This window comes from Empidonax traillii, unplaced genomic scaffold (assembly GCF_003031625.1).
Source record: "Empidonax traillii isolate 1590-97213 ecotype Southwest subspecies unplaced genomic scaffold, ASM303162v1 scaffold350:size764500, whole genome shotgun sequence".
NCBI classification, from domain to species: Eukaryota; Metazoa; Chordata; class Aves; order Passeriformes; family Tyrannidae; genus Empidonax; species Empidonax traillii.
The window spans coordinates 141,518-168,182 of record NW_020955543.1 but is presented as its reverse complement, the minus strand read 5'-3'; the positions used below and the strand labels follow the sequence as shown (position 1 = coordinate 168,182).

Sequence of the window (26,665 nt, the reverse complement as noted above, 5' to 3'; positions counted from 1 at the left end):
TTACTGCTTTCAGTCTCTGGTGCACATCCCAGCAAGGCACCTGAGCAGCTCCTCAGCCTCCCAGCACAGACTGAAGGTTCAGCACCGTTTCTTGGCCCCAGTGCTCAGTTTACTGTTGCTTCTTTCTCTACTAAATATGACCCACCAGTGAAATAACTCCAAAGATGTCTTGCCTATTCATCAAGCAGTTTTGGCATCATATACAACTGAAATAATATTGCTTTTCTTTCCTCCACTTTCAAGATCAAAGCTCCCTCTAAGCATCTGAGCACACAGGCACAGTGCCAGGCTTCTTGTTCTGCAAACACACTTCCTAATCACGAATCACAGAGGTAAAGACAAATCAAACTATTTTCTTTTTAAAAAGCCACTACAAAAGAAAAATATTTTCATGAGTGATGCATCCAAAATGTTCAAATAGGAATGGATACATGCTGAATATTATACCCTACATCTCTCCACAAGACCTAAAAGTATCTCTTCTTATGGAGGATTTGTCTAAAAAGCATCTTCAGTTCGTGAAACTAAACTATTCCAATAACTCAAAACAAGCTGCAGGTACTCCAATCAGCTCTGAACTATCACATCTGCCTAAATACATCCTGCTGGAACTTAGTGCAAAATGGGGTAGTAAAGGCACTATGTGTATTAGTGATTAAAAGTCTGAAAACTCACTGAAATTATAGTATTTATAATATTATTATTTATTTGTATTCTTTTGTTTAAAGAGTATTAAGTAAATATTATTGATGCAAACTCTTACAACAATAATTAATTTTTCAAAATGTCCTGAGAAGTTCCATTAAATAAGATACACACCAAAATCACTGCCAAGATGTGCACAAAAGAAACCCACCAACCTACAATCAACAAATCTCCATCTGCCAGCTTGCAGCAAGGACACTTTTGCCCTTTCCTGCCACAACAAACACTGTAGGGATTTTGTCCACAGTGCTAATAACAGGTTACAACACCAAAAAAAACCCTTGAATATCTGCTATCCAGCATAACACCAAGTTAGGCTGCATTGTACTTTGCCCTTTACACAATTCATGTATTGTAGGAGAAGTTTAAGCATGATTTTACAAAATGAAAACAACTAATCTATAGTAGGAGACCCTTTAGGCAACCATTCAGAGTTCCCATTGTTTCTAGAGAAGCAGGAATAATTGTTTCTCTTTTAGCATTTCACTGTTGGTTCGACTACTAACCCTTAATTTTGCAAAACATTCTCATAAGTTCCATGTCAGAAGTTAAAAATAGATATGAAAATGACGAATCTCCAGCCAGTTCAGTAACTTCTTTCCTAAAGATCAAGGCAATAATGATACACATGTGTAGATTTTCCTCCATGTTTTATGAAAGAGGAAATGTATTAGTACATTGCATTATTTTTGAAAATGGTTTCCATCTAGTGAGGTTCGCATTATATACAGCCTTATACACAGCATTGCAGACAGCCTTACAGCATAAACCTGTAATAAAATACATCACCCAGCTAACCTGCCTCAGTCACTGTGGGGCTGCTTCTGCTCCTATCTCAACACAAAATGTGGCACCCTGTAAGATGAGCAAAACACCATTTAAGCTCACACAACATTCAGAATATTCACCGAGTTTGCTGAGATAAAAATAAGCGCCAGCTTTGCTGGCAGCAGTTGAACAGCAAACGTCTTCCCACTGGCTGATGAAAACGTCAAGAAGAGTGAGCTCTAGTAGGATAAATGAGGTCACTGTTTGCAATTCCCTGCCAGCTTGCTGTTGAAGAAAACACCATTCGTCAGTAAACCTAAAGCAAAACACACTATACCACAAAGCTGTCCATAAGTCATCACTCACCCCCTCAGAAAACAAACAAGCAAAAAAAATTGCTTTTAATTCTGAAAGACATTCTGTATAGCTCTTACTATTATAAGCATGATAGTCATTTAACCACCGAATAAAACCTAAAATTTAGAAGTAATTTCAAGGTAATTAGGATCTTAAAAAAAAAAAAAAAAAAAAAAAAAAAAAAAAAAAAAAAAAAAAAAAAAAAAAAAAAAAAAAAAAAAAAAAAAAAAAAAAAAAAAAAAAAAAAAAAAAAAAAAAAAAAAAAAAAAAAAAAAAAAAAAAACCACACAAAAAAAAACACAGATATGAATGCAAAGCCTTGGCTCTAGCACTACTTCTGAAGCAGTTCTCCAAAATCATGCTACAAACTCTTGGAGGTCCAATATATACATATGGGGGGCCATTAATTCAAATATAGTGTATTCATTGTGTTAATCAGCCTTAATAAGCAGGTCCACCCCAGGGCTTTGGGAAATCCTCCATGTGTCTGCATGGAGGAATTATTCCAGTTAATGAACTGAAGACTTTTAAATAGAATACACAGGGAGAAGGCAGAAGTGCTGAAGGGTTTAGGGGTGCTGCTCATGAAAATGGCATGTTCCAGTCCATGGGTCTTCAGAATCCCCAGAGACCACAGGCATTGGCATCAAAACCTTCCTCCAACTCATGGTTTAAATCCCGTTGTGTTACCGCAAAAAGAACAGCTGCACACGACAGTTCATGCCAGGACATTTGACTATCAACAAAAGAAAATCTTTAACTCTATCCATTTTTAATTAGGCTCTGTCAATAAGAAAGTCTGCCTGAGCTTTACACAGGACCCAACTCCTGCCGTATGTAATGTTGGCACTGTTTATCCTCACCAATTCTAATCCCACTTTGAAAAACGAAGTGTCAGCATCAGGAATTAAATGCATTAAAAAGTGAACACCAGAATGATCACACAGGCCATTTGTTCCCTTTAAATACTGCTTACACATAAATAGATAAAAGTATTGCAGAGATAGCCAAGGAAGCTTTGACAAGCCTTTGGGGAACAGAGCCTGTTCCTGCTGACACAGTGCAGGAGCACACCTCTGCTGGAAGCATTAACCAGAGGAGGCAAAGCACAAGGAGAACCTCTCGCCCCTCTGCAGAGTGAGAGTCAGAGTGGGAAGGAGGCAGAGGAACAGATCCACCCTATGGCTTTGAAGCAAATACCTCCAAAGAGATGCAGGGATAGAGCCCTGTGCCCCCCCTCCCATCATATATCAGGACCAAAAGGCACTGCCTACTACTGTGAAAAATGAACATCTTCCTCCCTTGTAAAATCCCATGGATAGGATATCTACCCCAGGGCTCCTTGCTGAGGGTGACAGCTCTGCACCATCGCTGCTGTGGGCATAGGTAGGATTTCAGAGGTGAATGATCTTCTGGTAGGATGCAGGATTGACTGCAGAAATGAACTCCATGACTTAGGTCACACACCTCCCTGCAAGACAATGCTCTCTACTATCAATACACAGCTTTTCCAATAAACTAAGACTCACAATTAATTCTTTAATATACAGTAATGGTCCTGTTTCTTATGTGCTCTTGTGATGAAAGCACAGCATGTGAATACAGATTGCTGTGTTACAGCACCAGGACCTTCCAGGCAACAAGCACCCTGTGGATGCAACTACACCCTGCCCGGGACTTCTGAAGGCAGGAGAGCTCTCAGGGGCCTTTCCCTCTTAATAACTGAACAGCTTAATCCAGGAGACACTGACAAAAGAAATACACAAGACACAATGCAATTATTTCCAACTGCTAATTTTACAGTTTCTTAAAATACCATTTCCTAGATGGCTGCTCATGCTTCCTGAGGGGGGCTGTGCTTATCCAGGGCTGTCAGTCCTTGCAATCTTGAGAGACTCAGCTCTATCCTCAACCTGCAAATACAGTCCACAGCTCACCCTTGAACAGAGCCGCAGGGCTTGCCCAGGATCTTGGGTTCTCACCCCACAACTTGCTCACACCCTCCAAGACAGCTGGAGCACAAATCCAGTGGATTTTCCTGAGCAGCAGGGTCTGCCTTAAACATATGCACACAGGGGAGTCAGGCAAAGCCAATCCCAGCCAGTCTATTACCAGCAGTGCACAAAGACACTTTAAACAGCATGCCCTTCTACCCTCCTTCTCCTTGACAGAGAATTATAGACACAAAGAAATGGGCACATATAGGATACCTGTCTGTCTTCAGATGTTCATGTACATTTTGAGACATTGCACAAAAATGCTGAAAATGCTGCAGCTGACAGGAGCCCTGGGGCTCTCGGCCATGGACAAGGTGCCACAGCTGCCAGGACCACGTCTTGACAAGGGTCCAATGGGCAGAGGGCGATCTGCACCACATGCAAAAGTCTAGAGCTTCTGGTCTGCTTAGCAAAACACTTGAACTCCTTAAAACACATGGGAAGGGACAACTGCACCAGCACCCGCCCTGACACAGCCGGGTTGCGTCAGCAACAAGCAGATGGCAAAATCAAGGGAAAGATGCCAAGGACCCTGCACACAAATAGTCCTCCTCACTGATGAGAGCAAAGGCAAACCCAGTCGTGCACTGCCAATTATTCCCAAAATGACCTGATTTTCAGTGGGACAGTATCTGTGTCTTAAGTCTCTTGCCTTGATGAAGAAGGCTACATACAGCCTGAAGGGACACTATCCAAGCCTGCCACATGGCACCTGTAATTCCTGAGAGTTGGTTATGAGCGATGGATCTGCTGCTTTCCACTTTCAAGAATCAGGAAAAAAAAAAAAGATATTGGGGAAACCAAAACTGGCACATGGAGAAGATGGCAAACCAAAAATAGCTGAAACATAAGACATTTGAGAACATTTTATTTCCGAAACATAATAGCTGGAGCCTTTCATCTTCTTAACACGCTAATCCAGCAGACTGGTGGGAAGCAGCACATATTTAGGGCCTTAGGAAGAACAGTTGGTGAAACAAGATCAACTTGAACATAGTTTTGGTCTGAAGCTCAACAATGTGCTGTATCAGCTGAGAGCATCCTGCAGGCTCCAATGCTGAGAAAGGTTTTAGAAACACACCTTTGACAAATATCTTTCCTCAGAATCTCCTTTATCTCACATAATGATCTCTATTGTGCTGAAATGGCTTTTGGTTTGACCAGCTGACATCTACAATTCTCTGTGAGACATTTTTCAAAAAACTCCCAATAATTATTATACAGGAACACTTTACATGGCTATTATTGCTCTTCATTAGAGAATCTTGTACTATGAAAAGGGTAATCAGACTAGAGATCTTGAAAAGTAATCATGCATTTATCTGACATAAACCTTTTTTTTTTTCTTCTTTGTGGGAAAAATGTAAAGACTGTGTCTTGAAGATGCACTCACACCACAAATGAACAAAAATAAAAAAACACACTGCTGGGAAGAAATCACTCCTTAACCCCCTTCCTGCTGTCAACAGTATCTCAGCTATATTCCCTGCCAGGTTTTATCCCATGATGTCCCTGCTCGTTCTACAGACCTGCATGTAGCAGAAATAGTCACCTTTACACTGTCCACACTTCTTCAAACAAATTTTCATCACGTGCTCATACAAGGATGTGGTGCAGCCCCAACAGGGCTGGCAGCTGCCCACCTGTGTCAGAGCACCAGGAAAGAAAGGTACAACACTGTTTTTCCAGCATGACAAAACACAGGGAGACACAGTGTGGAAGGAAAGGGGAAGTCAGGAGGACTCTGCAATACAGCCTGTTCTCTTTGCTGATCTTTTCCACTGAAAACACTATTCAATCTGAGGTCAGAAATAATTCACTCTTGTCACCTCCTTCCTTTAAGGGCTGCAGCAACACTCCTGGGCTGCGATGCCAAACCAGAGGCAGCTGAGCACAGCAAAGCCTGCAAAGATATAAACCGCTTCAGTCAACACAGAGCACCCTGATGCCAACAAGTCAGGCCACTCAGACAGGGTAAGAGCTCAGGGCAAAGGGTTTGGCTCCCTTCATCAATGAACAGTATTTTAATCCTCTTCCCTTCCTTGCTGGAGTTATGTTTTGTTGTGGTCTATACAGACCAGTTCTCTTGACTTAAGACACCTAAGGTTAGACCTGGCTTTGAACCCCAACAGAATGCACACAAATGTAACGGAAAAGAGCTTTCTATTGCAAGTTGACAAGAGCACTCGGGGAAAAAAAACACCTGTCCTGTAGCTGATGCTTTAAGGGGAGAAGTAACACTTTCATCTTTCCCTTCTAAAGCCATATAGTTACTATGATGGTGATTTCCACTCTCTTCATGTGACAGTGAAAACATAAAACAAGCCTACAACAGCCTGGGCAATGTTGCATAAGGAACAAATTATTCCTTTAAATTTCAGTAGTGAAAAATGTATCATTTGTACTATACTATTTAAATGTGGATCTCAAAGCATGTTCAGGAACTTTTCAAGCCTCAGAGATATCAGTGTGTTGTATGTTCCCTGCACTCGCAATTGCAAAATGCTCTCAAGAACAAGGCTAGTAAACAACTCAAAGTAAAATGTCATTTTTACTAAGGTTCTTGTTACACAGAAAAATGGGGGTTTATACCAATCCACACTGCACTTTTCTGAACAGCTTGCTGGTTGTTTTAAAAAAATACACAGCACAAAGGTCTTTAACTGTCTCTAAAGTTCCCAATTACAGAACATTAATCTTTGTCTATCACCTTTGTCTAAGATGCTTTTGTGCCACCAGAACGCACTGACACAATGCCACTTTCTCTCCTGGGAAACAGTAGCCTGAGATAACTCTGAAATCATGACATAACTCTAATAAATCCCTGGAATTATGCCAGCACTGTTTGGGTACAGATGAGCCCTGAAGCAGAGCCTGTGATTCTGAGTCAGCAGTCTCACACCATCACAGCAGTGGTTCAAAGGCACTGCAGACCAAACCCCTTTTCTTCTCTGGCTGGGACAATCTTGCCTAGTCCCTCCTTGCACTGAAGTTTCTTCTCCTGCTCTCCATTTCAAAAGGAAATGCAGGGAAACATCTGAAGAAAAATCCAGCTGAGACATTGCTATGTTTTATGCATAGGAAATGTTCATAAAAACTGACTCTGAGAATGCATTTTTAATGGCAATGAACAAAAAATAAAAAAGGAATTTTTGCATTTGAGATCTAACCCGCTCGTACTGGGATCTGAAATCATTTCACCAGGCTAAGATCCAGACTCATTTCACCACCACTGCAGGCATCTAATTTAAGGTAAAGTCACCCAGGCTACCCTCTATAATTAAGAGCAAAACACTGATGACCTGAATTGTTCTGTTGAAATACCTAAAATTTGTCTCATCCTCCCTGCTGATTTAAGAACTTCATCTAAAGGCTTAAAGTCAGGTAAGATGACTTTCAAATTAAAAAGAAGAAAAAAAAAACCAAACCAAAGAACAAAAAGCAACCCAGAAACCTGGAACAGAAGATTAAGTGTGATTTAAAAATAGAAAAGCCAGACGGCTACTCAAGATCCACAAAATATTTAATGCCTATGCATTAAAATGTTACAAAATTAAATTGGTTTTACAGTTTAATGAAGCAGGTGGACAGAGCATGTGCTGTTTTCTCTGCACAAAAGCCCAATCAAAGCAAAAAAGCATCCCTTCAGATGTCCACATGTTGGTAAACTCAAGGGATTAATAACAATGCAGTCAGTCATAGTGTTTTGCTTCAAAGAAATTCGGAAATGAAGACTAATTTTAAAACCCTGATGCATATCTGTTAAACAGCATTAGAAATACAAAAAAATAAGTGTTTCAAAGTTGCATTTTCATGCAATTATTTGAAAAGGCTTTGTTACACTGGCATGAAAATTGGTTACTGTCTACTAGTTTGTAATAATTTCTGCCTTAGAGTGGTTTTCAGGAGGCCAAGTACCTCAGGCAGGATGTTGTGAGCGTTTAGCATTTCTGAATGTTGATCAGTCACACTCCAGAGCAATGAGTTTGCAAAAATCAGTCTGTGACTTTCTTCTTGGGTTTTCCAAGGGCTGGGAGAGCTGAAACCACAATTCAGCATTCGCAGCTCCAAAAAGTGGCAAATCACCCAATTCCCACCCAGAAACAGGGGGAGGGAGAAATCACTGTGCCTGCAATAAACTGGTGACACCAGTGACACCTCGGCAGGCTCCTGACTGCTGTAGAGGGTTGATACCTAAATTACAAGGTGCTGACACTGCAGCACCTGTGAGATTACACTTCTGCACTGCCCTGGCTGCATGTGCTGCTGCCCCAGATCCTTGGCCTTTTCAATTATAACAGTTCAAATCCCATGTGGTCCAAAGGCCAGCAGCACCACAAGGTGCTGGTACCCAAATTTCATGGGATCTGAGGCACTTTCTGTGTGCACTGGTCTGTGCCGTGGTGCACAGAGGGTGAGCCAGCTTTTAAACTACCAACACCTTGTCTAAAATCTTTAAATTATAATAATACAAAAATACCCAAATCTGTTGCAATATCTTTTGGGTTTTATTTATTGTGATCCAACTTCTTATGCCACTGCAGGAGCTCTTCATGCTGACCAGCAGCATGTGAGCAAGAGGCAGGTTTCATCCAGACAATTGGTGGCTTTAATATGTAACATTTCTGAACAGGAAAATGGGATTTGGGGCTTTAGCTTAATATTCAGGGATTGGATGACTGGATTAAAGCTTTTTATTCACTGTTCTGCTGCTCCTCCCAAGATCGGTTTCTACTGCAGAGGATAAGGGGTGATTAGAGGAAAGGGTTATTTGCTCTAAGCTGTATTGCTTAGAAACAAGGGTTAATATGGATCACACCCAGCTTTACCACTTCAGTATCTTGCAAGAATGGAGAAACCTCTTTAAGGTTGATTTCTTCAAAGCCACAGCACGGTGAATTAGAATACAGCTCTTCTCTGAGCAGCAGGGCTACTCGTAGTTTCATTAATTTCCAAGAAAAATATCGACAAAATCTCCTACCGAATTTACACAACACATATCCCAAGGTGAAAACTTAGGTGGAACAACTACACATTTATGAGCACTTTCCAGTGGGAAGCCCTGTATTCTGGGAAACAGTCACAATGTTCTGCATTTTCAAAGCACCTTTCATTGCATTATTTCAAACTGCATCACAAGTGTTCACTAACCAAAACGTACACCACCCTGGGAGGCAGGTATCATTTCATTCAACTACAGTTTCATTCAGCATGACAAGAGATGGAAGTTTGGTGCCCCCAAACTTCCAAACTTGACTGCAAACATTAAGACAACGTCCAGGGATGTAAGTTTATTTTGAAAGAAAAAGATGAAAAATCTGGGGGCAAAGAGCAGACAATAGCTTTTATATATATACCATATCAGAAATCCAGGTACAAAAAGGCTACTCTTGGTCTGTGGTAAATAATGAAACGTAAAATAAACCACAATGTTTCTCGCTGAATTAGACTCTTTGCAAGTTTCTGAAAGACTCTTTGGGCATGCACCCAAAAAGGAGAAGAAAAAGTCAGTGTTACAGCTTTGAAACAGGATGAATGCACTCACAATCCTTTTCAGAAGTACTAGCTGCTTTATCTTCCAATTCCTGTTTCCAGAGGCTTTTTGCAGCCTCCAGCTTTGGTGGTCCATGCTCAGGTGCCTGGATCCCAAGACTCTGGAGCACTAAAGCAAAGCAGAATCCCAACACCTCAACACTTGTCATGGTTCAAATTTATACTGGGGTTCAAGACACCAGCAGTGGATTCAGAATGAACTCTCCAAGACAAATAATAATAACAAAGACTGCAATAGATCTGAAGTATCACTGTATGGTATGCTAAAGGTAATTAATTTCCTTACATGCATAGAATTATTAATATTCACCAGAAGTCCTCGAGCAAGAAAGGTCACCAAGAAAATAATCCTAAAGTTCTAGTTAAAGTTTTCCAACTAAGCCACATGAATACCCTGCAGCTACTTCTTTTCCCAATACACAAACTTAATGCCTCTTTTTCCAATTTGATGGGATTGTTTACCAATATTCTGTTTACGTACTGATTTTTTAAAAAAATCTAATCACTTCAAGTGAATGAAATACTCTTCCCTTTCTTCTTCCCCTCTGTATGAAAACATTCTGTCCCCATTTCAGAGACAGCCAATGCAAACTGCTGGTAGGTTTCTCAAATCACAGCAATTCACTGCTGTTTTAGAAAAACTGAAATAGGAAAAATGGAAAATGGAGATAACAGTATTAATTTTCATCCACTTGATACTTATCCTATCTATTTAGACTTCAGAAAAATGCCTTCACTTCCCTCAATGTTCCGATAGCAATTCACTCTTGGATGAGGATTGAAGCCTTGTCACAATATAAATAAAACTTCCAGAAACACTGAAACCATCTGCTCTCCGAGAATTAAACTGGAACTGCTGAAGTACAAAAACACAGAAACGAAGCCTTTGGTGCCATGTAGCTGAAGAACTGAGCCCTCAAAAAAGCAGTGGCTGCTTTGAAGAGGAATAATGAAAGGTCCTACAACCCTGTACACCAGAAAAGATGGGATATTTCAGCAACTCTGACAGATTCAGAGCTCTGTGCCTCTGTACCCTGGTTTAGAGATCCATAAAGGAACAGGCTTTTCTTGGTGAAAACAACTCACCCTCACCCAGATTAACCTCCTGGCAGCCTCCCCATCCTGTTTTTACTTAGAAGTTCTATACTTGAGGTGAACTTCTGGAGACTCCTAAATTTCACGCTTCACCAACATCAGAGAAAGCTGCGTGCTGAATGCATTGCCTTTGGGCACTATCTTAAAAGCTGACTAACTTCTGATTTTTCCCAAATGATGTTAAATCTTGATAACAAAGAGCTGTTTCCAAACACTTCAAGGTAAGCTACAGACACCTCTAAGTCTCAGAAGACTATAACATGATCAGAAAATAGAAGTATTTTTCTTAAATGCTACTAGAAATCTTAATCCGTAAATGCATGAAGGACTGACATGATAATGGTTAAGAAATTTTTTTTTGGTAGCAAAAAGAGTCACAGGGACAGGAATAACTACAAAATACAGCACACAACAAAAAGGGGGAAAAAACCCAAACACTTTGCAGTGTCGCTGCTTCATCGAGGTCAACTTGCAAGAGACTTACTGAAAACACATTCGTAATGTGAAACTATTATCTCCACCGCAATATTCCCTTTCTCCAATGGAACCTGACCAAAAAAAAAGACTTTATGCAAGGCAGGACAAAAACATCCAAAAGGCAGAATCTTTTCTCACGTGGATCTACTAATATCATCTGAAAGTTTCTGTCACAGTGGAACAAAAAAGTGAAACCTTTGCTGATTAAGAAACACCTATTTCTGTGCTTTCTGCAGGACCAGTAGAAACTGATGAAGGGTCCCTTAAGATATTTTGGAGATAGAACTGGTTTACTTGATGGGTTTGCAAAGCCTTCAAGTGCCCATGAAATTTAAGGATTTATAATCTTGACATATCTCTCTCCAGCAACTGGGGCTTCTCTAACCTGAAATGATACATCGCCTGTTCTAAGCTTTGCACAGATAATTGCGAGCAACTCTGGTGACTTTAATTTTTGAAACTGTGGAGGAATCAGAGGGGCAAGTGTGGCAACACATGCTATAGGCTGATAACTACAGAAATGCAAACACAAGACATGCAGGACGGGGTGTGTGTGTGTGCGCCTCTGTGTGTATCCACGAAAAACATGCAAAAATTATGGACAACTATAAATCAGAATAATGAGTTGGAGAAACTGAAACAAGCCTGACTTTTCTCAGGACAAAACAGTGCTGCAGCTTTACTACACTGAACTGAAGGCAACACGCCATCTCTGTTGGTGAGGTTTGATTTGCTGTTAGATTTCAAAGATGGTTCACTGATTGCTGAACAGTAAGTATATGTATCCAAAGGATAAGCTACCCATTCCAGAGGAGAGAGATGGGTAACGTCTTTAAAGGGCTGAAGGAGTCCATGCATTGAAACTATAAGTAATTGGAAAAAAGAAGCTGTACTTTACCACAGAACTCTGCAGAAATGTATGCACAGATAATTTATGTAACGTATGTGTTTCACATTCCTGCTGTTCTGCACCATGCTGTAAAACCTGCTGTTATTACATGCTATACTGGCATGTCTATTACTTTCCAACAAGAAAATCATTACTTTGCTCTGCCTCTTGATCCTGTTGAGTTTTGTATAGATCACCTGGCCATTTCAAAAACACAAGCTGAAAAATTGTCTATAAATCAGATACTTGACAGAAAAAGAAATATTCTGCACTGCTTAGCACAGCAAGGGCTGTACTGCATCAAATTCTACTGCCCACTTTTAAACAACACCATCACTTAGAAAAAATTGCACTAATATAACAGTTCAATATTCAATATAAAGAAGTGGGTTCAACATTGTTCCACCAGTCACAAAAGAGACATTTCTGTCTGTCATGTGTGAATAAACTTCCCTTTGTCGTGATTTAATCAACCTGCATTTTTAATCTGCATACATAAAACATTAAATGCTAGAAGCTTTAATTACTTTGAAAAACACTTGTTGAATAATTTAATCTCAAAGCACAGTTTTTTCCTCACCAAGAACCTCAAGAAACCCCTTCAGGGAAAAAGCCTCCCAGTAATCTGTCAGCTAAATCCAAGACCCTTTGTAGAAACAATTACCTCATTTTTAATGACTAAGCATTGCTTCTACAAATACTTTTAAATACAAACTTTGTCCTCTTATCAAGTGCAGGGTCAGGGAGACACAATATGGCAAAACAATGGTTTAGATTCGGTCTAAAAAGCAAGTCCCAATACACCAAGACTTGTTGGGAAGAAAATACTTCCCTGAGCTGCAGAATAACTGATACACCAAACAGATGGAGTCACTCCACTAGAAGTAGGTGGACATTACTCATCTGGACAGCGAAACATGTACCTGCTGAAGCCACAAAACAAGTGTTAATGTAGTTTTGTGCCTGCTTTAACTGAAGCACCATATTGCATATTCACAAGGAAGACACGCATCAAGTCGCTTTCACTGCAATAGCCCACGCAATAAAAAGGGAAAAAAAAAAAAACACATACAACTTTTATAGCAAGTGAGATGAAATATAATTAAAACTCTGGAGCTCTCAGGGAATAAAGGGGTGGGGGGGAAGAAAAAAATTTGCACAATACTGACAAGCCAGATCGAGGACCTGGAATGGGAATTAAGGCCAAGTCATGGATGAATGCTGACCACATGCAGCAAAAGTACAGACTTTGAAATCCTTTCCTTAGTCACAGCTGCAGATTTCAGTCCCAAAAGTAAATATAAATTAAGTTTTGTCAAGTGCTGCATGGAAACCAGTAGAATTTCATATTTCAGTCTGCAGCTCTTCTGGAAAATTTCTCTTTAGCTCGGATATAAGATAACACATTATTCCTTTGCTATTACATCAAAGATTTACAGTAGCATATAAAAAGGAAAGGAACAACTTTCTATCATTGTCAAGCAGCAGAAAGGGAAAAAATGAGAAATTATTGTAATAAAGGCAGGGGTTTTTTTCTCACAGGAGTTCGTTTATAACAACTATCAACAATAGTAAAACTACTAATAAATCACTGATTCACCAAGACATCCCCATCATTTCATCTCCTCTAGATTGCTACCCATTGCATTTCCCTGGGATACTACCTTTATCCAAGGACCAAAAATTTTTGCCTTGGCATCTTTCTGGAAACCATTTTTTGTTCAAAGACATCAAAAGGTGAAGAGTTCAGAACTTACCTCAGCATTTCTAGCCAAAGGGTTAAATTGCCTGACTTAAAAAATATGCTCCTTATTTCACTCTCTTTTTTTTTCTTTCCATTTTATGTATCTATTTTTTCTTATGATTTGTGCCAGATAGGACACCTGAAAGTAACACAGACCAGCACCTGGAAGGCACTTCTGTTCTTACACTATGTCTGTTTTCTCCCTTTAAGTGGTCAAAGCCAGATATTTCTAGCTCATCTATCCCTCCTATTTATGTACCTTGTTTCCACCAAGCTCGGACCAGCACATATTTTTGATGGTGGATGTGCTGAAGTCCTGCTTTTAATGGAAATCCACTACAGTCAAATAGATAATGCCATTCCCCCTCATTAAGGGAAGTCGTTTCCATGTAAATGTGACTATGGCTCATTACTCCATACTGTACTTGAGCACACCAAGTACAACACAGGCAGGCAAAAAAAAAAAAAAAAAAAAAGCTGTTTTTCTCAGGTATTTTGCAATTTGCTAACAATTTTGTGTGCTGCTCCTCTTCTCCTTATTACCAGTGCAAGTTCAAGTTCCTAGAAATGATGGAAAGACTCACAGTGGTACGGAAGCAACACTCAGCCTGGGTCCTGAGCATCCATAGATCACTGAAAAATAGGTGAGTGCTTAAGAGTCCATCCTGCTCAGCTGAGTCACATGGGATTGTGCAGGCAGTGAGAACAGACCAGGAATTTACAGCCCATATCTGCTGGGGTCAGACAAACAGGGAATACTAATACTACCCAAAACCATAGAATTACTCTTATAAAATGCTGCCTTAAAGTTAGCACCACTCACCACTTCAGTCACTGAAAGCTATACTCAAACATACCCAATACTCAAAAGCATGCTCTTTATTTACAATTTAAGGGTATTTTCTAGGATAATGGATGGAGAATGCATCATACAGGAAGATCAGTTTAAACCAATTTTCTAATATAGCCTGGTTGGTTTTTTTTTTCAGGACTTCTCATGTGAAACTCCACATACAGAAGAAATCTTTACTGAGATAAACAGAAAATCTTCCACTTGGAACTTCCAGGCTGCATAGATGTTCTTGAGGGTGAGTATTAACAAGCTGCCATAACCCCTCAGCAGGAACAGCACGTGCATTAGCACAGTGGAGCTGCTCCACTGACAGAGGAAACCCAGACTTATGGAAGTGTGACACTTTGGGAGCAGTAAAGGACAACCACTGTGATCACTATGTTTCATTGTCTCAGGTTCCAGCCTTCAGGGCAGAAATCCCAAGCCTCAGCCAACCACCAATAACACCGTCTCCCTGCAACTCCTCTGGATTGTGAGCATCCTCCTGAATCTATATATTAGGGTTTTCCTCACGTGAATTCACATTTATCAGAGAGTTTAGACTCCTGTTGACTACCAACCATTGTCTTACTAACAGACCACCATATGTGTACCTCTTTATTGTACTGCTCGACAACGCTTTGAAAAGGTAGCCAGGTTTTCCCAAGTGTTAACTAATATCAAATACACTGAAGGCATTTTTGTCCATCACAGGCAACTCTGACATTTTAAATTCCCAAAACAACACACCTCAAACTCTAACGATACTTCTGAAATTGCAGCCTTCAAGGACCCACCTAAGTTCACACAAAAATTTTGCAACCAACCAAGAACAGAACAAGGGCTTTTAATCCCCAATTTAATAATCCCCATCCTCTCCCAAGTTAGTGGCACTCCTTCAGATACATTCACCTATGTAGCACTAGAAAAAAAATCTTAGTTACAGAAGATTGTATTATCTATAAACCTCCAGAAATACTTTTTTCCTTCTGTCTGTTCTCTCTCCCACACTCAACATTTTGAGCAGTCCTCATAAGCACCTCTCTAGTGAAACTGAGACCTCTTCACCACCTGTAACCTATTCATGTCAGTATATTTCCATCTTGACTGGGAAGGCAACAAAGACTGATATTTTTGAGAAATAGCAACCAAATACCTCCAAACATGTAACAAACAAATCCGGTGTTGCAATAAAAATAATAATAAAAAAATCAATATCATATAACTGCTTTTAAATACATGCATTTACGCATCCCTTTCTATGTTTGTTACAGCTGCATAACAAAGAGAGAGCAGCAGAACTGGAGAGAGGAGCCACACGGGTCAAGGACCTGATTTCCACAACTTCTGTGTTTCTGGGGGTTAATGGACCAGTTCTAGTCTGATCCTGGGCACCACATACCCACAGACAGCTGGAGCACCCCAAGGGTGCTCCTGGAGCGCATCAGCTTGTTTAGTTTCATCCTAAAGGAATCCAGTTCTGAAACACTCTGCAACTGCTCTGGGGTGCAAGCCAAAGTTCAGCAGGGATGACCAGGATTTGTGTCACTGGTACATTTTTGATCCAAACTGAAATGCTACTGTGGGCTTCCCCAGGAGTTATGGCCCTGCAATACTGAAATGCACTGCAGGTCAAGGGAATGCCAAAGGACACACTTCCATGCAAACACCCCTAGAATGTTATTCCAGTGGAAGCACTTCCTCATCTAGAGGCGAACAATAAGCAAACACAGTCAAGATCTCTCCTGCCCCACTGCAGGGGAGGTGGGAGAACACCTGACATAAAGAAATGGAATAGGTAATTTAGAGTAAAGAGAATTACAACTCTGTAAGTTATAGTAGCTTAAAAGATATTAACAGCAGCAGGTGAGGACATTTATTTACTTTACCCTTTCAATGCATTACTTTGGCAGAAACTATTCTTCCTTTTAAGAGGGAAGAGAAAATGTCCTTTACTGTAGCACCATTTCATCTCAGGAAAGTTATCAAGTCTACTTTATGGACCCTGTGAGACGAAGAAAAGTAAAAAAGGAGGAAAATTCACAAAGTTTTGAGAGGGAGACCTGTTCTGGGTTTGTTGTTTCTTGGAGGTTTTTTTTCCATCAGTTAGTTGGTTGGTTGGTGCTTTTTTGCTTTGTTTTGCTTTGTTGTTATTTTGGTGGTTGATTGGGCTTAGGACAAAAAGATCCAGCCCAATCTGAACCCCCAGCTAGGCTGGATACCACATTTTTATGGTATCCATAAATCCACACCATATTATTTTTACCCTAAGTAAAAACAATTCAGAGAAGAGGTCAGAATAAGAGAAGTAACCAGATTTCTAGAAAAGGACATTTTCAGTGAAGCAGCTTACTTTTTCTTTAAACACTGTATATATTCCCTTGCAGACATGATATACAGTCCTGCATATGCTTCTTCCAGAAATTATCTATCATACAGTTGGACTTAACGTTCAAGATCTTTTCCAAACTAAATGATTCTATGCTCTCTCCACATGAATTGTAGGAAGTGAGACAGCTACAGCAGACTATTTTGTTCATGTATAGGATGTATACAAAGTAAAAAGATGTACAAGGTTGAGCTGATGCACAAGGCTGGGTTGCTCTGAGTTAGTACACTAAAGCAATTTCTCCTGGAGTTTTTTCTGTTCTGGAATAAGAAGAGGTTTTCTAAGGTACAAATAACTACACTAGGAGAAAGAAAGGAAAGACCCTCCTTTTCCTAAGTTTTTGTACAAAGATTATGCCCCCTACCATGAAATCCAAAACATTCTGCTAGTGTCTGTTTATGTTTATACAATAAATACAGTAGAGACCAGAAGCGAAAAGAACACAGATTTCCTGATATATTAATACGTATTCCAAATGGATTGCTCAATTTTCATTTTCTGACCACTGCACTCTTGAAACTACAAACTTGCTGTATAGTAACATCATTATTGTTATGTGATAGGAAATCAAAAATGTGAAGTTATTAGAACAAAATAAAATTCTATCAAATGCCTGCCTGTTTTCCATTCCTTCCACTAAAGACACCATTCAGGCAGCTGACACAGATGATCATGACACTCCTGCTTACCATGACTCTATTCTCATCCACGACCTCAAAGTTAAAGGCTTCCCAGTACCTAATGAAATCAGTGGATGACAATGGAAGCATCCAAACAAAAAAATCCTATATATTTATATATATAAATATATATTACTGTTCTCTGTTCTGAGACTCCTCTTTTGCTGTTAGCAAATGCCAGGCATACATTTACATGAGACAACATTCTTCAAATTACTAGCAATGGGGAAATAAAAGTGAGAAAACAGACGACATGATGTTGCTTAGCTTATATATAGGACATTGGTAAAGGGTTCTGGAAGGAGGTTTTTTAGGAAAACCCTGCGTATATTACATGAAAGATGAGAAGCTGGGTGTCATGGGAAAAACGTACAGAAGAGAAGCACAGAATGGTTTGGGTTGCAAGGGACCTTAGAAACCATCTAGTTCCAACCTTGCACTAGACCAGGTTGTTCAATGCTTCATCCAGCCTGGCCTTGAACACTTCCAGGACGGAGCATCAACAACTTCTTTGGGCAACCTGTTCTATCACATGGAGATCACATGGAATCACAGGGAGAATCACATGGAAATATAAAAAGGTAAAAAGAAGTGAGAGAGTTCTGAAATACAAGAAAATGTACATACTATGCATAGGTATAAACCCTGTCTTTCTTCTAACAGATGAGCAAACAACTTGCATAAAATGACATTGACTTTAGGAATCTTTTCAGAGTCTCACACATATTATTAGCATTATAGTTCTGCCCTTTAGAATTTGAAAACATTCCACAACACTGAACAGTTACTACCAAAAACTTTAGAGGTCTGTGACATTTTGATAACTGCCTTTCATACAGCTCAATCCATTGCACTGTATACTAAAGGACTTTTCTCCCCAAGATATAATGAAAATTATTACAGTACAAATTACATGATTAGTCCTGAAAACATTATTCACGTAAGCAGTCCCACTTACTTCAGGGAGGAAATCCATGTAAATAAGCAACTTAGGAATGGACCAAGATGTAGCAATACTTTCAGTCACCTCAGGGACCAAAAGGTAACACATCTTTGATGTGCTACAATACAAGGAATCTCTGTACTGATAAAAAAAAGAACCTTCTGCAACTAATTTTCTTGAATTGGAGTTACCCACCCATTTCAAAGTCTTCTGACATCGTAGGCTTCTTACCACAAGATTTAAACTTATATTTACACTTTATGATATCTAATTACCCAATGCAGTTATTTGGGCCCTAGAACAAGAGGGCCCTCAACTAAACTTTTCAGTAGGATCTTTGCTGCGTTGCTATTTGCACCAGGATGTCACACCGTCCTTCCCAAATAAGGTGGGAATTGCTAAAAGGACATTTCCAACAAGGACTGCCAAGGAGACCTTCTTGAACTGCACTATTTTCAACTCAAGTCACCCAATTTTTATAGGCATTTCGTGTCTATTTAGAACCGCTATTAGACAATTCGATTTAAACAGCTCTTCTGTAAGACTCAAAACTGCAGCACACCACTGCTCCTAATTAAGTGTACTTGGGCTCAAATCCTTGCTCTGAAAGACTCCCCTGATATATATTAAATGCTTTGATTTAACCAGCCTCCAAGGTCTTAGGATGGGAAGGGGGAAAAGGAGGTCAGCAGACTTTGCACTGTCAGGAACAAAGAGAACAAACATGGGGGATGAATGATCAGTCGCACTGACACTCTTTGATTTACTTTCTTGCACTTGCCCGGCATTTCAAACAAGTTTAATGGTTTTCCCACTGGCATTTGGAATTCTCTCCATATTCTCAAAAATAAAACTCTCACATTTGCCCAGTTTGTTTTCTGAAAAGCTGTGAAATGTGGGTTTTTTCCTTCCCAAAGCAGTGCAAATTGCAAATATTGCCCCAGGCAGTCTAAAATAATCCCCCAAAAGCATTCAAAGAATCATTATTTTCCTTAAATTATCACATTGTTTAATACTTCCTAATTGATTTTCTGAGGCAATATCCTCCAAATGCCAAAGGGCTTTTATCTTAGCTATTTTATCTTAGAATCAGTCAAAACTATTTACAGATTCTCTACATAAATAACACATAATAAGTTATGTGGCTGTTGCCAGCAGTTTTAAGAAAGATTAGAAAAGGTCTTTTAGCTTCAGCCTCAGATCTGTAGGTCATCCAATGTCCTTCCTAATGGATAAATACGGTAATTTATCATCATCAGTCACCATCAGCATTGTTCTCTTTACTATCATATATTCATGAACATTATTCGATGCAGCTGAGTGGAGCGTAAAAGAAGTGTATGATTAAAGTGGAAAGGGATGGAGTTTGAGATACGTGAGATTTTGTGAGTAATGCATTGACCTGAGATATGACACAGGTCTTATACAAGTTACAAAGACGGCGTCAACAAACTGCAGGTCCCTGCTGGCAGGACAAGGCAGGTGTAGCAGCAGGTGAGCCTACCTATGTCTTCTGTTGTCATGTTAAAGGAAGTATAATATGTGAAGTACAGTCCTGCTCACCTACAACTCCTCCCGTATGTCAGGCACATTTCAAAGCTCTGTTAGTTTCAAAAAAAAACCCACAACAAAACACAACAACAACAAAAACTATGATACCCCTCGAGGCATCTCATAGTTCATTCATCCTTATTAGCACTACGGCAAGAAATGTCTGTGTTCACGTTTGTGACTCACTAACACATCCATGTAAACTCTGAATGCCCCCAAGTTATAAAAAAATGCTAAGATGATGGTTTTCCAATTCAAGAATAACATCAAACAACATCTCTGTTTGCTTAAAGAGTTTCTTCCTCTCGTTAATTATCAAAAACAGCTCGCCTGAAGCAATTCTTTCAGTTGGGAGATGCTGTAAAGAAACACTGACAGTATTTTTTAAAACAGCTAATACAATATGCATGTTCAATATCTGAGGCTACTATGTAACCTACAGCATGCCTGCAGTTCACTTTCACACAGAAGAGCAAAAAAGATTGCTCTGTTTCAAAGTTTTTCATTTACTGCATTAAGTAATCCCTTTAATCCACCTGCAAGTGGAGGCCTCTAAATGATGAAAAAATCAGGTGCTGTATTATGCTGCACAGATTCCCACATGCTGCTCTGCATGCAAGACATTGTAAAAAGGTATGGGAACCAGGAGGGGAGGGGACCAGGAGCAAACAAGCATTCTCTTGCCCTGCATCCACTGACAGAGACTTTGTGGTTGTGCTCCTGGCAGGTTCCCAGGGCAGAGGGTAGATAAAGCACTGGAAAGCTCTTGGTAGAGTTTTCTGCATTAGGAAAGTGAGTTTCTGAAGAGACACACATCACTCTGAATTTGAGATGCACAGAGAAATACTTATGTGCCATAAAGCCACTTAAAAACTTGTGTGACTGTGCAAGTCTCCCTCAAGCTACCCGAGACCCTGTACGTACACAGACTAGTTACGAGATGTCATACACAGTGATGCTTCTCAATTAACATGAGAAGCATTTCACCAAAAACAAGATCTCCTGTTCCACAGAGCTCAGAGCAGAAGACTGAAAATGCAAAGAACATGGAAGACAAGCTCCAGGCTTTTTGTGCCAATCACCACAATCAGGTACACGACTGAACTACACCGAAACAGTCACAAGGCAAAGAGAAAATGAATTAAGGCCACATGTAGTATCTGAAAGATTACTCATCCTGTGCTTTCCTCTAGAACTTGAATCCTGAACAATATTCCAGACTACTACAGTTAATAAATTTTCATATAAGCTTCTTGTGCTGCTGCTCGTACAGTCAACAGATACCACAAGTCTCTAATCCTTCCTCCTGGATTCAGCACGGATACAGTATCGCATCTATACAGAGTAAGAAATAGAATTTAAAAGGTAAGATTCAAATGATAGCCCTTTAAGAAATGTTCTAATATAACCTTATTTCACCACTTTTATTGGCGTTTCTTACCTGCTGTTTCTGATGTTGTGTTGAACCTTGCAAGCCAGTATGTTGGACAGAGTGCCACAATAAAACAAGCTACAACTTCTGCTAGATTGGTAAGCAGGGAAAACGCAAAGTCACTTTGGATTGAGTGCTAGAAGAGAACTTTTTATTTCAGCCTGAAGCCAACTCCGAACACAAACAAGAGCAGGAGACAAAGTCTTCACCACCTAACGAAATCTTTCAAGTTACTGGAACTGTTGCGTGTATATGATTAAGAGTTGAAGTTTCTCCCTGACCCATCAAGCTCAAAATGACATGAGTGGGGCAGGGGAGAGCCCTTTCACCTTGATGAAACCTCATTAAGGTGAATACTGCTCTGGACAGACACAGAAATCCATCAATGTTTTTCCCACTGCAAGATCAGAAGGTTTTTTGGTTTTGGGGGTTTTTTGGGGGGGCAGGACAAAGAAGTAAAGCAATGAAGGAAGACATAAATTATTTTGGCCTTAATCACTGAAAAATAAAACACTGATTGCTGTCTTGTTCAGATGTACTTTTAGAATGTGTTAGTTGTCTGCTGACCACAGAAACTGGTCCTGAGACAGAGAAAAATTCAACTCCTTAAATCGAGACAGTCAAGCAAACAGCAGTCAATTGTCCTTGTTTGTATACTGAGCATGGAATTTAAATGTTTACCAAATACTGCCCCTATTTAGTACAACACAGTGCAGTCTGATTTCATTTGTCCTTACCTGTTATAAATAACCTAGTAGATTCTAAAACAACATACAGTAAAAACAAAACAAAACAAAAAACCAGCAAGAAACAACAACCCACTTTTTTTTTTTCTATTTTAAAATCAATTTTAAAAAGACATCAAGTTGGGAGAGTAAAAAAGGCTCAGGAGAAAATGATTATAAATTTCAAAGGTCTGCCTTCCACACACACAAAGATCAGCAAGTAGTGCCAGGTGGTGTAGATCATCTGGGGTTTTTTGTAAACAGACTGAAGTGTCACAAAGGTAATGCCTGGAGGAATTATCTTAGTTTTTCATCTGCAAAGACAGCAACATTCATCAACCAGCTAGTCATACAGGGACATTATATTTCTCAAATATGTTGTGTCCAGTGACTACCAAATGGTTGTGCCTTCTAAAGAAGATCACTAAACATCATTGTCCAAGACCCCAGGACAGTTCTTATAAACTACAAGATGAAAAATATTCATTTTTGTACTCTGTAAGTGGAACTAAGGGAGCCACATTCCTTCCTGACACAGCACTCAAGTGACGGAAGTCTGATAACTGTGATAGAGCTTTCCAGAAATTAGCAGACATGCAAGTAATTTACAGATATTTTCCTTTCTACACATATATCATCTGCACATAAAACTGTAGTTTTTGCAATAAATTTGACTCATCATTCAGCAATGAGTTGAGAATAAGTCTGGCTAATTTATCAAACTGATCAGCAAAACATCAATAGCACTGTTAATGGAAGTTCTAATTAGATGCCTTGGAAAAAATACCATTAGAGGAAGTGTTAGACACGAAGTTGTATCCAACTTATTTACAGGCTGATGGCTACAGATGCTTCAGTCAATCAATCCAAACTTCTGTTTAAAGTGGAGAGTGCCAGCATTAGCCTGCTGTAATTGAAATCACAACTCAGGTCAAAAGCCTATAAATTTATCAGAAATGCATCAACTTTGGCATGACTGTTCTCAGAGGTATCTCTAAAAAAACACAGACTTTGAAATCAGGAAAGAGATTTGCACTTGGAAGATCTTGGTGTAATTCCTTGTTCCTTTTAGGACTTTCCACTTCTCTACCAGAAAAGATCTGCTGCTCCTGCTGCATCAGGAAACTCTTCTCAGGGCCCCTTCTTATTAAAAACAAATAAGTAAACTACAGGTATCAGAGGTAGTGACACTACAAGTCTACACAAACTCACCAAGCAAAAGGTAATGTTAAACATGAGTACCCAGATGGAGTCGGATTTATTGAAAGCCCTAAGGGGGCTACATTTTCCACATAGGCCAGCCCATGACAGTGCAATGGGGTATGGAAAAGAAGGGTGAACATCTGAACCTCTGTTTGTTCTTCTCCCTGTGCCCACCACAGCATCCCCCACAGCTGCAACTCTCAAACTGCAAAAAGCCAGTGAAAAGCTTTGAAACCTTAATAACCCTCTGTTAAGATCCCATCCACACCACACTGCTTCACTAAGAATGGTTTCCAGCACAAACCTGGAGTCAGACACAGCTTGTGGTCAAGCCCTAGTGAGCAACAGCCATATGGATCTTGACTGCTGCTGAGGTGCAGGGGTGGCCTTGGTGTTCACAAAGATCCACAACCCTGGCCTTGCCTCTGCACAGAGCTCACTGCAGGATTCAGGCCTGCATCCTTATTATTGGCATTTCAAGCCATAGAAAGACTTGCCATGCACGAAAAGCAATATTTTCTATGCCATGATGTTACACACTGAATGATGTCCCTAAGACAACAGGCAATCAAACATTCAATATCAACTTGAATCAACAAAAGCAAACTTGGTACGGAAAAACCTAATGCAAATATTTAGGACTTCACATCTACCCCTCAAACAGCCAGGCCCATAGACAGACCAGTGCATGCCTCATCAACCACCAAGAAAGAGGCTGAGAACTTCAGAGCACTCCGGTAATAATATTTCTATATTTAGGATGAATTCCTAGTATTTAGCGTGTTTTAAATTGATAACTAACTTCTGTTCCTCATTATGACCTAAAAAAGGCAGTCAAACTGGTAATTTTTGTCACACAATGTTAAGCCTGCTTTGAAAAGACTTCCACTTCAAACAACAATTGCCAATTCAACATGTCTGAACTGAATATGAAGAAATAGAGATTGGCTAAGTTCAAGTACTTTTTATTACATCTAAATGCAGTATCCCTCCAAAGCAAAACAATGTCCCTGAAATTTATGAGCTCTGTGAACCTTTGAGACTATTTAAAATGATCTTGACTCTCCATAAATTCTGCTATTTGCATGAAATTTAAGCACTGATGGAAGTTACAGATCTATTTCAGGTAATGTAAGTTAGGCACTTAATTTATTCAAGAAGGCTTACCAAACTCAAATGTATTCTTTTATCAGCATTACATGAAAATGTGCCATAATGCACATTTTTGTTCAGCAAAAAGCATACATCTTTAAATTATTTGAATTAATGGATTCACTGATACTGGATGTATTGCTCAGAGATTAACGTGCAGCCTGGGCGTGTGTGCAGGACCATATACTCAGACACGGGCTTCCTAAAGCATAATTGTGCCCAGCAGCTCTCACTGCTGGCGTTTTTCACTCAATGGGAGTGTACCTAGGAAAATTAAGCTCTGTGGATGGATGTAGCGCGAAGGACAACGTGAAATGCGGTTGACCGCGTCCTGTGAGCCCGGTCAGCGTGCTGGAGTTCCGAATAGAAAGCGCACGGACAATGGGGGGGGAACACACCACAAAAACCAAACACCTCAGTCTGGGAGTACCGCTGGAGTTCGCACATTTTAAGGTGTCTGGGGGCGAGGGAGAGCTGACCTCACCCGCCGGGTGCCAGGGGAAGGTGAGTGGCCCTCGCCCCTCACCCGGTACCGGAGGGTCCCCCCCGGGGCCAGCCCCGTCCCCGTCCCTCCCGCTGCGTTCGCGCTGTCGCCCCGGAGAATCAGCCACAGCGATCTCGTAATGAAACTTCGATTTTGTGACGATGACAGCCAAGTTCGGCTGCTCCCCAGTACCATCTATGCGGACGCCGCCCGAGACTCGACAGCGAACCGGCACCGAGCGACACCGCTGCCCCGCCAGCCTCAGCCCCGCCAGCCCGCGGGGCGGCACCGTCGGGCCAAGGGACGTGACTGCTGCCCGGGCGCTGCCAAAATCCCCACGCGAAACCCCCCTTCCGACCACCTGGGACCGCTCCCTCCGCGCCTTGAGTGGATCGGGGCGATGCGGAGCGCGGTCCCGCGGCGCCCCCGCCCCCGGGTGCACCGCCCCACCGGCAGCCCCGGCCCCAAACCCCGGTGCCCCCGCTGCTCCCCGAGGCAGGCAGCCCCGGTCAGGGCAGGGTCTCGTCTCCCCACGGCGCAACTCGCGGGGAAGCGGAGCGCAAACTACTGCAGGACCCACTGCTGCCGGGGGCCGGGGCTGTCGGATGATGACCAGCATCCCAGCCCCGAGGCGGGGCCGGACAAGGCTGGGTCCCCTCAGGGCGGCCCCAGCGTATCCCCGAAACGGCTCCGCGAGGCTCCCTTTTCCCCTGGCCGAGTCGTCCCGAGGGCGCCTGTGTCCCCCGTCAGTCCCCCCGCCCCACACTTTTCCTCAGCTCAGCGCAACTTCTGCGGGACGGCGGCCGCCCCCCGCCCCGTCCATCCCCGGCCCCTCGGCGCCTCTCGCCGCGGGTCGCACCTGGTCGGGCTGCGGCGGCGGCGGGTTCCCCCTGCCGCCCGGGTGCGCCGGCTGCTCCTTCATGGCTGTCATCGCAGGGGCTCGGCTCGGCGCCTCTCACTGATGCTGCGGCCCCGGGCACCCCTCCCTCGGCGCCAGCCGCATGACACCAGCCTCCCCTGGAAGTGGCGCGGCGGAGGAGGAGGAGGAGGAGGAGAAAGAGGGAGGACGGGCGGGCGGGGGGCGCGGAGCCGCCGCGGCGGCAGCGCCGCTACCGCAGTGCCCCGGCGCGCCGGTGCTCAGGGGGCGCCCGGCCCCGCCGTGCCCCGCATCGCCGGGGACGGCCCCGCAGCACCGCTAGGCGCGGCCGCGGAGCGCCCCGCGCAGGGCACGCTGTGCCCGCCCGCCCCGCTCCGCTCCGCTCCCCCCGCTCCGCCCGCCGTGGGCCGGCCCGCCGCCGCCAGCAGGTGTCACAGCCGCTCCCGCCGGCCCGGGAGAGACCATCCGCGCCCCCGCCGCGGGGGCGGCGGGACCGGGCTGCGGCGGGGCCGCGCCGCCGATACCGCCCCGCTACAGCCCCGCCACGGGCGGGGGTCCACGGGCGCTGCTGCCCCGCCGGCAAGAACCGCGATAGGGGTTAAAGGGACGGGCCGGGTGAAGGGAGCCCAGCTGTGCTGTTGGTTTGCTGTAACGCTGCTGGTCCAGCACAGCTGCCCTGGCGGGGCAGGAGCTGTCCCGCCGCTGTCCAGCCCCACCGCCGTCCAGACCTGTCGCGGCATTTCAGCAGCGAGCGGCCAGAGGAGCATCTCCCCATCTGTACGCGAACGGTCCCCGGCCTGGGAAGCTCAAGG

The 26,665-nt window shown here is 42.1% G+C and overlaps 1 protein-coding gene across 1 annotated transcript in view; it reads right to left on the bottom strand.

The window, feature by feature from the left end:
- DPP10 (dipeptidyl peptidase like 10) overlaps window positions 1-26,048 on the bottom strand; it is a 264,172-nt gene extending 238,124 nt beyond the window's left edge. Inside the window, exon 1 of the mRNA XM_027892407.1 lies at window positions 25,836-26,048. Within this exon, the coding sequence (XP_027748208.1) occupies window positions 25,836-25,907 (72 nt within the window). The 5' untranslated portion in view covers window positions 25,908-26,048. The remainder of the gene's footprint in view (window positions 1-25,835) is intronic.
- Window positions 26,049-26,665: the final 617 nt, after the last annotated feature.